General features: G+C 42.6%; 1 protein-coding gene across 2 annotated transcripts; it reads left to right on the top strand.

The window, feature by feature from the left end:
- Positions 1–1565: 1565 nt before the first annotated feature.
- Positions 1566–9888, top strand: LOC139407619 (leupaxin-like). Of its 2 annotated transcripts, XM_071151448.1 has the most exons (10): positions 1638–1665; positions 5791–5899; positions 6276–6367; positions 6471–6541; positions 6704–6806; positions 7241–7522; positions 7646–7819; positions 7956–8037; positions 8176–8324; positions 8524–8963. In XM_071151448.1, the coding sequence occupies exons 5-10, from the start codon at positions 6720–6722 to the stop codon at positions 8788–8790; spliced, it is 1041 nt and encodes a 346-aa protein (XP_071007549.1). In that variant the 5' UTR covers positions 1638–1665; positions 5791–5899; positions 6276–6367; positions 6471–6541; positions 6704–6719; the 3' UTR covers positions 8791–8963. The 2 variants fall into 2 exon arrangements, with proteins under 2 accessions (XP_071007548.1, XP_071007549.1); XM_071151447.1 differs by lacking the exon at positions 5791–5899 and having other exon boundaries at positions 1566–1665; positions 8524–9888.
- The last annotated feature ends 4244 nt before the right edge of the window (positions 9889–14132 follow it).

The raw sequence follows: 14132 nt of genomic DNA, 5'->3' as shown, positions 1-14132 counted from the left end.
CACTCCTGGATTGTCTTGGCTATGTGCTTAGGGTTGTTGTCCTTTAGGAAGCTGAACCTTCACACCAGTCTGAGGTCCTGAGCCCTCTGGAGCAGGTTTTCATCAAGGATTTCTTTGTACTTTGCTCCGTTCATCTTTCCCTCGATCCTGACTAGTCTCCCAGTCCTTGCCGCTGAAAAACATCCCCACAGCATGATGCTGCCACCACCATGCTTCACCATAGGGATGGTGCCAGGTTTCCTCCAGACGTGATGCTTTGCATTCAGGCCAAAGAGTTCAATCTTGGTTTCATCAGACCAGAGAATCTTGTTTCTCATAGTCTGAGAATCCTTTAGGTGCCTTTTGGCAAACTCCAAGAGGGCTGTCATGTGCCTTTTACTGAGAAGTGGCTTCCGTCTGGCTACGCTACCATAAAGACCTGATTGGTGGAGTGCTGCAGAGATGCTTGTCCTTCTGGAAGGTTCTCCCATCTCTACAGAGGAACTCTGGAGCTCTGTCAGAGTGACCATCTGGTTCTTGGTTACGTTCCTGACCAAGGCCCTTCTCCCACGATTGCTCAATTTTGACGGGTGGCCAGCTCTAGGAAGAGTCCTGGTGGTTCCAAACTTCTTCCATTTAAGAATGATAGAGGCCACTGTGTTCTTGGGGACCTTCAATGCTGCTGAAATGTTTTGTTACCCTTCCCCAAATCTGTGCCTTGATACAATCCTGTCTCGAACCTCTACGGATAATTCCTTTGACCTCATGGCTTGGTTTTTGCTCTGACATGCACTGTCAATTTTGGGACCTTGTATAGATAGGTGTGTGCCTTTCCAAATCATGTCCAATCAATTGAATTTACCTCAGATGGACTCCAATCCAGTTGTAGAATCATCTCAAGGATGATCAATGGGAACAAGATGCACCTGAGCTCAATTTCGAGTCTCGTAGCAAAGGGTCTGAATACTTACGTAAATAAGGTATTTCTGTTTTTTATTTTTAATACACTTGCAAAAAAAATTAAAAACTTGTTTCGCTTTCTCATTATGGGGTAATGTGTTTAGGTTAAAAAATAAATATTTAATCTATTTTAGAATAAGGCTGTAACGCAACCAAATGTGGAAAAAGTCAACGGGTCTGAAAACTTTCTGAATGCCCTGTACATGGCACTGGTCTTTCCTATTTGAAAAAAGTCAAATAAACTTTTTAATCTACCCCTAGCCCATTCTTTTTTGGAGGGGGGTATGCCATCTAATTTTTAAGATTTATAGTTGACCCGTTAACCTATATACCATCAGCGTTTAGGAGATAGCTATTGATTAAACATTTGTGTACATACAACCTGTGCTTTGTATTCCCTTGTGTGGTTGTATTATGTTTTTAACTCATCAAATAAACCAAATGAAACGTGCTTAACTATTCACCAGATCATATGTTTCAAGAATATAAGTAGAAAATGACTTAGAATGTAATCTGTGTCAGGAAGGTAGCAGTGCACCAAGAGAAATTCAAGTTTGCAAAAAAAAACTGACAAAAGGAAATGACAGTTTCGACCTGATTAAAGTGGGCTGGTTACCACAGTAACTGCCAGTAACCCAACACACACACACACACACACACACATACAACTGAACATGTAAGCTCATACACATTGATAAGTGCATTGAGCAAGCATGGATGAGCTGGGTGAGTATACTTTTTTTCCTCTGCATCTGTTGTGTTATAAAACAAGATACAATAGATCAAACTATAAACGAAATACACACATCAATAGATTTGAGCACTAATAAAATATAAAACTGATATACTCATGAAAACGTACATGTAGAAGTGTTGTTGTGTGTGGTGAATGAAGCGTGTATTACATTGGGCATGCTAATCATATCCTATGGTTCATATCATATCTGAATAAAATGTATTGTTGTAGACATGACTGTTGATGTAAATTCACGGGGGATCACAAAGAAGGTTCTCTGTTGATAGGCAGATGGATTGTTAAGGCTGTTGACTGAAGTCACCTAGTACCAACCACATTAAATTAGTGAGAAATCCAGTGGCTAGGGATATACAGTGGCTTCACAAAGTATTCACACCCCTTTACTTTTCCCACATGTTGTTGTTTTACAGCTTGAATTAAAAATGGATTCAATTGAGATTTCGTGTCACTGGTCTACACACCATACCCCATAATGTCAAAGTGGAATTTTGTTTGTTGAGCATTTTAGAAATTAATTTAAAAAAACGTAAAGCTGAATTGTCTTGAGTCAATAAATATTCAACCCCTTTATTATGGCGAGCCTAAATTAGTTCAGGAGTAAAAATGTGCTTAACAAATCGCATAATAAGTTGCATAGACTCAATCTGTGTACAATAATAGTGGTTAACCCTAAGGTTGATGTCTGCGCTTCCTGGGAAATCTAATTAGCACAATACAAAACTCCCCATGTAAATCGATCAGTTTAAAAAATATATATTTTAGGTTTTGCAGTGGATGTGTCTCAATTCCACGCCTATGTCACACTTCCGCATCTGTTGTGAAAGGTGACAGAGCTAGAGCGGTGTTTGTCAAAACATGAGACAACCTGAAAATAGGTCTTCTCACATAATTGTCTGTAGCGTCCAAACGGTTTGGCTTGCAAACTATGATCCCTCTATGTAAAGATGAGACTGTGAAAAACACAATGGTGTTCTCCGTTTCGCTCTATGGACCCCCACAAGCATCTTGGAACTCGTCTGAAGTCAGTACAGATGATCTGCCAACTTCTGTTTGTAGCGTCCGAACAGTTTGGGCTACACACTAATATGACCCCTCTGTGGAAAGGTCAGGCTCTCACGAACATGTACAGTTGAAGTTGGAAGATTACATACACTTAGTTTGGAGTCATTTAAACTCATTTTTCAACCACTCCCCAAATTTCTTGTTAACAAACTATAGTTTTGGCAAGTCGGTTAGGACATCTACTTTGTGCATGACACTAATTTTTCCAACAATAGTTTACAGACAGATTATTTAACTTCTAATTCACTGTATCACAATTCCAGTGGGTCATAAGTTCACATACACTAAGTTGACTGTGCCTTTAAACAGCTTGGAAAATTCCAGAAGATTATGTCATGACTTTAGAAGCTTCTGATAGGCTAATTAACATCATTTGAGTCAATTGGAGGTGTACCTGTGGATATATTTCAAGGCCTACCTTCAAACCCAGTGCCTCTTTGCTTGACATAATGGGAAAATAAAAATAAATCAGCCAAGACCTCAAAAAAAAATTGTAGCCCTCCACAAGTCTGGTTCATCCTTGGGAGCAATTTCCAAAATGTCTGAAGGTACCACGTTCATCTGTACAAACAATAGTACGCAAGTATAAACACCATGGGACCACGCAGTCGTCATACCACTCAGGAAGGAGACGCGTTCTGTCTTCTAGAGATGAACGTACTTTGGTGCGAAAAGTGCAAATCAATCCCAGAACAACAGCAAAGGACCTTGTGAAGATGCTGGAGGAAACAGGTTCCAAAGTATCTATATCCACAGTAAAACGAGTCCTATATCGACATAACCTGAAAGGCCGCTCAGCAAGGAAGATGCCGCTGCTCCAAAACCGCCATAAAAAAAGCCAGACTATGGTTTGCAATTGCACTTGGGGACTAAGCTCGTACTTTTTGGAGAAATATCCTCTGGTTTGATGAAACAAAAATAGAACTATTTGTCCATAATGACCATTGTTATATTTGGAGGAAAAAGGGGGTGTTGCAAGCCAAAGAACCCCATCCCAACCGTGAAGCACGGGGGTGGCAGCATCATGTTGCGGGGGTGCTTTGCTGCAGGAGGGACTGGTGCACTTCACAAAGTAGATGGCATCATAAGGAGTGAAATTCATGTGGATATATTGAAGCAACATCTCAAGACATCAGTCAGGAAGTTAAAGCTTGGTCGCAAACGGGTCTTCCAAATGGAAAATGACCCTAAGCATACTTCCAAGGTTGTGGCAAAATGGCTTAAAGACAACAAAGTCAAGGTTTTGGAGTGGCCATCACATAGTCCTGACCTCAATCCTATAGAACATTTGTGGGCAGAACTGAAAAAGCATGTGCGAGCAAGGAGGCCTACAAACCTGACTCAGATACACCAGCTCTGTCAGGAGGAATGGGCCAAAATTCACCCAACTTATTGTGGGAAGCTTGTGGAAGGCTATCTGAAATGTTCTACCCAAGTTAAACAATTTAAAGACAATGCTACCAAATACTAATTGAGTGTATGTAAACTTCTGACCAACTGGGAATGTGATGAAAGAAATAAAAGCTGAAATAATCATTCTCTCTACTATTATTCTGACATTTCACATTATTAAAATAAAGTGGTGATCCTAACTGACCTAAGACAGAGAATTTTTACTTGGATTAAATGTCAGGAATTGTGAAAAACTGAGTTTAAATGTATTTGGCTAAGGTGTATGTAAACTTCCGACTTCAACTGTACGTGTTCACAAGACTCGTCTAAAGGTCCCCCAGTACCAGTTGAAGCAATGAATGGAAGTAAATATGGAGACTGTTTAGTGCCAAAACAGTCCAGATCGCTCAGATAGAGGGCACTTCAGAACAAACTTAGTTTGCATTCCATGCTGTGAATATGTTGTTCATTGCGTTTGTATGGGCTAATAGCAGTAAGGCCCCAAAAACATTTTCATCCCCCAAAACCTTTTTTCATATTTCAATGGGTCTTAAAATTCAAAACCAAATAGCTAAATGATCCTTGGTATGACCTTCTTAAAACAATTCCATATAGCTTTGCCAGGGCTTAGACTCTTATGGGTTAACATGAGTTTTGAATGACTACCCCATCTCTGTACCCCACACATACAATTATCTGTAAGGTCCCTCAATTGAGTAGTGAATTTCAAGCACAGATTCAACCACAAAGACCAGGGAGGTTTTGTCAATGCCTCGCAAAGAAGGACACCGTTTGGTAGATGTGTAAATATAGAAAAAAGCAGACACTGAATATCCTTATGAGCATGGTGAAGTTATTAATTAGGCTTTGGATGGTGTATCATAACGCAAGGCCAAATCTACACTGAAATTGCTTGCCAAGATGACATAGAATGATCCTGAGTGACCTAGTTACAGTTTTGAATTAAATCGACTTAGATTTTCAAGGCAGTGCTAGAAAATGGCTGTCTAGCAATGATCAACAATCAACTTAAAAAACAATAATGGACAAATATTGTACAATACAGGTGTGCAATGCTCTTGAATACTTATTTATATAGGTATTCACACTCCTGAGTCAATACTTTGTAGAGGCACCTTTGGCGGCGATTCCATGTATGAATACTTTCTGAAGGTACTTAATATACGTTGTATTTTTACTTTGAAAAAAGAAACAAATCATGGATTTGTGCTAAATCTCCACCAGCGTAGTTATGACTTACATGTGTTCAACTTCCTCTTAAAATGAGCACAATGCAATAGTTTTATGTAATGTTCCCTTTCACAGGCTACTGTCAGCATGTGAGTTAAAAGTCAGAGTAAGACTGTTTGTTAGTCATAGAGTGCATCAGTTTCAAAAGTTTCACTTCTGCTTTGAGGTTCTTGTCTGTAACATCTCTTATATCATATCCTCAGGAAGCAGCACTGTATGAAACAATCAGTAGTGGAAAAAGTCCCCAATTGTGGAACTTGAGTAAAAGTAAAGATACGTTAATAGAAAATGTCTTAAGGAAAAGTCACCCAGTAAAATACTACTTGAGTAAAAGTCTATTTGGTTAAGCAAATCAGGCGGCACATTTTTCATGTTCTTTTAATTTACAGATAGCCACTCAAACACTCAGACATAATTTACAAGCAAAGCCTGTGTGTTTAGTGACTCCGCCAGATCAGAGGCAGTAGAGATGACCTGGGATGTTCTCTTGATAAGTGTGTGAGTGGGACCATTTTCCTCTCCTGCTAAGCATTCAAAATGTAACTAGTACTTTTAGGTGTCAGGGAAAATGTATGGAGTAAAAGTACATTATTTTCTTTAGCAGTGTCGTGGTGTAATAGTAAAAGTAATCAGAAATAGTAACGTAAATTACAGATACCCCCAAAAATACTTAAGAGGTACTTTAAAGTATTTTTAAGTAAGTACTTTACACCACTGGAAACAACCACATCAGATCAATGGGTGCGCCTCGCAATAGGCAAAAGGAGAACGTAGTGAGGCATTGTAACTCATCTCAGAGGAAGTCTGCTAGAAGTGCTTATTCTGATTGATACTGTCGTACCATACCATACCACAGCATATATGTGTTTTATAGATCTTATCCTAGAAGAGCTGGCTTTCAACTTAGCTGGTCCAGAGTCAGCTACTCAGAAGAAAGAAAGTGATGCAGCCAACACAAATGGACAGGTAATGACAAAATCACCTCTAGCAGTTGTTGTTTAGTCTTTTGTCCAACTACTACAACTGGACGTGTCTTTTAGCTCTAGGCTTTATGTGAAATTTCCCACAGGTCTCAAAGGTGTGTCCTGTTGGTCTCCCTCCAAAGAAAGAAATTGAGACAGATAGCACCAATGCATACAGGTGAGCCACTAGTAGGTCTGCTCACAGATAGCCATACGTTATGACCCTGGGTCAGACCATACAGATAGAGCTGAGACAGATGTATCACCTCAGATTCAAATATCTGTCCAGTGTCCATTCTATAGCAGTGCTCATCTGTGGTTTTCTCTGTGTGTTTGTCAGTGAGTTACCAGCTCGAATGGAGGCCGGTCTGCTGAGTCCTTGCTCTGCTACCAGAGAGCTGGACTCCATAATGGAGGATTTGCTGTTTGGCCTGGAGATGAGGGTGAGGAAGCATCTATCATGGAATACGCTGTCGGTCAGAGCATGAGCAGAGGATGACTGTAGGAGAATCTCAAATGCATTTCCTTGATTCCTTGTGTCCTCTCTCCTCGCCCCTCAAAACCCATTGTATGAGAGGGGAGGGACCTCTGAGCTTCCCATCCAACGGCTTCTCATCAAATGGGTTTTGAGAAGGAGGCAAGGAGAGAGGATGGGTAGAATCAAGCAAATACAATTCTCTGTCTTTCAATGAAGTTGACTTGATCTGACAGCAGAGGGCAGTATAAGCAAACTAAATAAATATTGGAAGCTTTAGTACCACTAGTGCCTCCAAAATGAATAGAATTTTGAGATATACAACTGTTAAAAACACATTTTAGATGCATATGAACGGATGCAATTCTGTTTTGAGGACACACAGATTTTTCTCATCTTTAGCTCCCAGACCCTCCTCCTCCCTCAACCCCACCGCCACTTGTCCAGAAGTCAGTCAAAAAGAACCATGTTGGAGAAAAGAAAGAAAAGGAGGACACCCAAGCGAAACAGGAGAGCACCAACAGTCCTAAGACTTCTGATCTGGAGCGCAAGGCATCAACACAGAGAAAAACGGACGCCATAGATGACCTTCTGGGAGGCTTGAGCTCTGATATGGAGAAGATGGGTGTACGAACGGTGGCGAAGGGCCACTGTGCTTCCTGTGGCAAGGTCATTGTGGGAAAGGTAAACAGACAAAAGATTGATTTCAAAATAACAGTATAGGCGAAGATGATCAATCAAAAGTACCATGGCCAGTACATGAAACAAAGTATATTTTTCTTCTTACCACTTTATTTTATTCGGCAGATGATCACAGCCCTGGGCCAGGTGTGGCACCCAGAACACTTTGTTTGTGTGGAGTGTCAGGCTGAGCTGGGGACTAGTGGCTTCTTTGAGAGGGAGGGGAAGGCCTACTGTGAGAAAGACTACCAGCATCTCTTCTCACCTCGCTGTGGTTACTGCAAGGGTCCCATTCTGCAGGTAAACTCCTTCTCTTTGGATTGGACTATATTATCACCATTATTTAACACTACACAAAACCAACTCACCACCTCTCTAGATCTGTTGTCGTTGGGTTTACCTCACCGCATGCTGGGCTCTTTGTCCTCTCTCTCAGAACATCCTGACAGCGATGGACCGCACCTGGCACCCTGAGCACTTCTTCTGTTCCCATTGTGGGGAGCTCTTTGGGGCTGAAGGTGAAGGAGCACACATCTATCTGCCTGACAGATGGCACCACAACTACTACTGTTCCCTATAGGGTAACATATGATCTAGACCACAGTGTGACTGAGAACACTCCTCTCTTTGCGTGTGTGTCCTTTGATGTGCCATAGGTTTTCTGGAGAAGGACGGGAAGCCGTACTGCCACAGAGACTTTTACCATCTCTTTGCTCCAAAGTGCTCTGGTTGTGGAGACCCTGTGAGAGAGAACTACCTGACTGCAGCCAACGGAACCTGGCATCCCAACTGCTTCGTCTGCTCAGTGAGTCGCTCACCACAGATCACGCACAAAATCGAAACTTCTACCATTTCTCCGACAATAAACTTTGAACAGCCAACAGCCACAATACAACATTGTGCTGATATTATCAGAATCCTACTCAACCTCCAATAAAGAGTAGGCCTACTATATCAATTAGATAGAAGAAGTGCTCTCTTTCTCCTTCTCTCCATCCCTCCAGGACTGTCTGAAGCCCTTCAACGATGGTTGTTTCCTGGAGCTGGATGGTCGTCCCCTGTGCTCTCTGCACTTCCACTCCCGACAGGGTACACTGTGTGGGGGCTGTGGAGAGCCCATCTCTGGCCGCTGCATCTCTGCTTTGGAGCGCAAGTTCCACCCTGAGCACTTTGTGTGTGCCTTCTGTCTGCGTAAACTCAGCCAGGGGGTGTTCAAGGAGCAGGCAGGGAAACCCTACTGCTCAGCCTGCCACACCAAACTGTTTGTGTGAGACTAATTTAACTGATAATGCCCGAGATGCCATGGTTTGGAGGATATACCGATATACCGGTTAGAGTGCCGGCAAACCGGGCTTAGAAGGCATTATCACTTTTATACAATGGGTTACCAACATATTCAAATAATGATTGACATATTTTAATTAAAAACGTTACTTTGATGAATTTATTCATACTATTTCATCCTTCCACAAAACATAGTCCCGACACAAAGCTGATTCATGATTTTGACTGGCTGAGAAACGATGCCTGTCTGTCTGTCTGTCTGTCTCGTCCTGACTCCCGACATGATCATTACTAAAGGACAGCTGGAGATAGAATTTGAATATTGAAACAGTGTTGCACATGTCGGAGAGACAGACAACAAGGTTTATACACATCTCCTAATTAGTACCCAGTTTATATATATAAGGTAATCAATTAACCTGAAAAAAGTCATACTTACAAAGTATGTGAAAATCCCCCACGGATCATCAAGGCATTATCCGCATAAGAACTGAAAAATGATTTTGTGTCATGTGTTGCATGTGGACATAGACTGAGTGTACAAAACCTTAAGAACTTCTGCTCTTTCCATGACAGACTGACCAGGCGAATCCAGGTGAAAGCTATGATCCCTTATTGATGTAACTTGTTAAATCCACTTCAATCAGTGTAGATGATGGGGAGGAGACAGGTTAAAGAATAATATTTTTGAGACATGGATTGTGAATATGTGCCATTCAGAGGGTGAATGGGCAAGACAAAAGGTTGAAGGGCCTTTGAACAGGGTATTGTAGTAGGTGCCAGGCGCACAGGTTTGTGTCAATAACTGCATTGCTGCTGGGTTTTTCATGCTCAACAGTTTCCCGTGTGTATCAAGAATGGTCTTCCACCAAAGGACATCCAACAACTGTGGGAGCATTGGCGTCAACATGGGCCAGCATCCCTGAGGAACGCTTTCGACACCTTGTAGAGTCCATCCCCTGACAAATTGAGGCTGTTCTGTGGGGAAAAGGGCGTGCAACTCAATATAATGTTTTGTACACTCAGTATACAACCACGTATTCATGGAAATGAACAGGAGTGTTTGTTTCGAATAGGCTTACCAAGGAAAAGAGTTACCATCTGAATGCCTCATTGAAATGTAATCACATAATAGAGCTGATCATGAAAAGATTATTTCTAATGTCTGAAACATGAAATCAAATTCTACATTTGTGAACTTTGGATCGCTTTAAGGTGTATCAATATCGCCTAAATTGTGTTTAAATTAATGAATCATGATCACAAAGCATTTAAAGACGGAGAAAGAATAACAGCAATCAACCAAATCCAGTTGAGTTTTTCCTGGAGGAAAATCCATGGGTTCCATAAAGATGTCCTCAGTGCCATGGGTTGGCAGAGGGGTGATCCATGCTGGCAGAGCCGAGGCTGCTTTCCAACTGTAGTTCATCAAGAGACTTCTCTATGGCTCTGACAGTTTACATTGGCATATTCTCTCTGGAACCAAGTTACTGTACGTGTCAGGTTTAGAAGAATTCTCAACATTGCAGTCTATGAGAGATCGAGTAGGGTGTTGAAACAAATAGTGAAGGTTCCAGGACAAGCTTTAACAACAGAAGTGAGCACCAACCCATACCACTTACGCTAACTGTAGGCACACAGCCAGGTTGTAATGTGATGTAATACTGGGGCCCTACAAAGGAGCCACTTTTCTGTTGATGTATAGGACTACTGGCTGTGTGCAGGCAGTGTGTAACTGGACATTGAGGAGGGGATAAATCATGTTGTCATCAGCACATTAGATCAAGTCTCCTGGTCTCCTATCCTGGACTAATGTGGGTTGGTGTCACAACATACTACTCTGCCGGGCCAAGCCCTCTGCTCTGTTCGTTAATGCACCGCTCTCTCATATGATTTCTAAGCCTTGTTTAACACACGGTTTCCTGTATAAAAGCTTTTCGTAGCTGTAAACTCACATTGGTCAGCCTAAATGTGAAGTACCTTCGACATACCAGCGACATACACACTGACACTAATCCTGGCTGTGGTGTGTAAGGTCTTCTTGACCATAAAGCAATGAAGACAGTCTCAAACCACATTAAAACAGAAAACGAATCAAGATATAAAACGAAACAGGCTCCAAATACACAAGCACTTTACCTACTTCAAGGGGAGTGATCCAACTGAGGGGAGGAAAAGGTTCTTGGCACATAATAAACCTAGCGAACAAGAAATGTGAGTTGTGGCTCTTCTAAAAGGCGGGGAATAAAGGGCTGTCTGTGGATGCTGGGGGGAATGTAACTCAGATGACATTTACTGCTGTGTAACGTGGTAACAGAGACCTGTGGAGTGCACTGGGGCATAGAAAGGCCTATGAGCTCGGGGCTGGAGGCTGGAAAAGGCTAGAGGGTGAGGAGGAGGGCAATATGGAGAGTTACCCCAGTGTGACACTGAAACCCTACCCTCGCCCCAAACTGCCTGTGGCCCCTGTGTCACCCCACTGGGGGTACGCAGAGAAGCACAGTCCCACTGTGGGTCACAACCAGGTGAGGGTGGCCTTCTACCTCGTAAACCCAGAGTTGACATCTACCCTCAATCAACGTTTCAGCCAATAACTGTCTAATACATCTCAGTTGACAGCCAGCAGACCGATATTCACACATGTAGATGACAGCTTTGTTCTGTTTATTAAAGAAGGTTCCATTATGGGGATGAGAGCTTAGCTGAGTGGAGAGACAGACACAACAGACATTAACACACTTGAGAAAACAAGTGAAAACAAACTCTCTGAACCCAAACAGATACAAGGGTCATTCATTAACACATTATAGACCTGAAATATTGAAAACATTCAGAAGAAATGCCCTTCTGCCAGGCCCCAAAGTATTGATGAACATATGAGGGTTGTGGACGCAGGCAAATTTGAAACCTGACAAAATGGTGGAAGACAGGCTCATAAAGACGAGTGACGAGTCCTCAGTGTACTAAGGCTTTTTCTCCACAATTGATCCTCTGTTTGTGTCTGTGTGAGCATCATTGTTATGGAATTAGTAGCCTGCAGTGAGAGACAGTCATGATTAATTGGGGAGCAAAAAAATATCAAATATGTTGCCAACTACAATAATGACCCTGGTGCACTTTTCCACCACAAATAGTCCCGTATCCATGGTTTCACTGGTCAGCATCACTGACTTTCATAAATAACCGAATTAGCACAGCTTCAGTGCTCAGCTTGAAACTAGGCGCTGGCAATGCAGAGTAATCTGTTATTCTAACTGACCAAACAGAGAAAAAAGCCTGTAAAGATATTCAGTTCAACAAATGTGGGCCGTTTTAACGAGACGCAATGGTTCATGTCTGTTTCAAAGTCCCTAAGTGTTAAAACATTACCTCACATTATCTTACACTGAGAAAATATTTGAATTTGACTACAGCCAGGTGAGGGAATGAGGATATTGGTTTCCAAGGTGGTCCTTCCTTGATGCTATATATACGTCAGACTCCATATGTCCATATATGAGGGGTCAGTGTTCCTGAAGGTGTGAATGGATTTGTTTTTTAAGTGGAGAGAAAACGGACAATTTTAACACCCCTCTAATTACTTCCATAGTAACACAGACGGTGCCTTAGGAGCAGAAAAGTTAATTAGGCCAGTGTATTCACACTGGGGCCGGTCCAGTCCTGGTCCCTCTGGGCTGTGGGCTGGCTGTCTTTGACTTGGCCCAGTCCTGCTGCCCTGGCTAGGCTGGCGGAGGGTGCAGGTATCACACCTGAGTAATGACTGGCTCCTCTGTCCTCAGGCACTTCCTGTTGTCCTTGGCTGAGCCCCTTCGACCTGCTCTCCGCTCTTACTGTCTAACACCAATAGTAAACGCAGGCTGACACACTCATAAACACTGACGCATACACACACACTAGCACATGTGCACACATGCATACACACAAATAAATACGAACACACACTTTTTGAACATTCGTTAATGAGTTGTACACAGTAGTTTTGGGGGGAATCTGTCATTTACTATTTATATTTTTGACTACTTTTACTTTTACTCCAATACTTTCCTACGGAAAATAATGTACTTGTTACTCCATACATTTTCCCTGACACCCCCCCAAAAAAGTAGTTCTCATGTGTGCCGAGTACAACAGGAGTACAACACCTTACAGTAGCAAGGCTATATAACAGTAGTGAGGCTAGATACAGGAGGTACTGGTACAGAGTCAATATGCAGGGGAACACAGGTTAGTCGAGGTGACTGAAGTAATATGTACATGTAGGTAGAGTTAAAGTGACTATGCATAGATAATAAACAGAGAGTGGCGTAAAAGAGGGGGTGGGGACAATGCAAATAGTCTGCGTAGCCATTGATTTTTTAAATATTTATTTAAATAGGCAAATCAGTTAAGAACAAGTTCTTATTTTCAATGATGGCCTAGGAACAGTGGGTTAACTGCCTTGTTCAGGAGTAGAAAGACAGATTTTTGCCTTGTCGGCTCAGGGATTCAATCTTATAACCTTTACGGTTACTAGTCCAATGCTCTAACCACTAGGCTACCTAGGCTAGCTGTTCAGGAGTCTTATGGCTTGGGGGTAGACGCTGTTAAGAAGTCTTTTGGACTCAGACTTGGCACTCCGGTACAGCTTGCCGTGCGGTAGCAGAGAGAACAGTCTATGAATAGCGTTTGCTGGAGTCTTTGACAACTTTTAGGTTCTTCCTCTGACACCACCTGGTATAGAGGTCCTGGATGGCAGGAAGCTTAGCCCCAGCTAGGCACTGGGCCGTACGCACTACCCTCTGTAGTACTTTGCGGTCGGAGGCCAAGCAGTTGCCATACCAGGCAGTGATACAACCAGTCAGCATGCTCTCGATGGTGCACCTCTATACCTTTTTGAGGGTCTGAGGATCCATGCCAAATCTGTTCAGTCTCCTGAGGGGGAATAGGCATTGTCGTGCCCTCTTCACAGGGTGTGTTTGGACCATGATAGGTTGTTGGTGATGTGGACACCAAGGAACTTGAAGCTCTCAACCTGCTCCACTATAGCCACGTTGATGAGAATGGGGGCGTGCTCTGTCCTCCTTTTCCTGTAGTCCACAATCATCTCCTTTGTCTTGATCACGTTGAGGGAGAGGTTGTTATCCTGGCACCACACGACCAGGTCTCTAACCTCCTCCCTATAGGCTGTCTCATCGTTGTCAGTGATCAGGCCTACCACTATTGTGTCATCGGCAAACTTAATGATGGTGTTGGAGTCGTGCCTGGCCATGCAGTCATAGGTGAACAGGGAGTACAGGAGGGGACTGAGCACGCACCCCTGAAGGGCCTCCGTGTTGAGGATCAGCGTGGC

Source organism: Oncorhynchus clarkii, chromosome 4 (genome assembly GCF_045791955.1).
Source record: "Oncorhynchus clarkii lewisi isolate Uvic-CL-2024 chromosome 4, UVic_Ocla_1.0, whole genome shotgun sequence".
Classification (NCBI taxonomy): domain Eukaryota; kingdom Metazoa; phylum Chordata; class Actinopteri; order Salmoniformes; family Salmonidae; genus Oncorhynchus; species Oncorhynchus clarkii.
The sequence above is the reverse complement of the archived record's forward strand: the minus strand, read 5'-3'. Positions and strand labels throughout refer to the sequence as shown.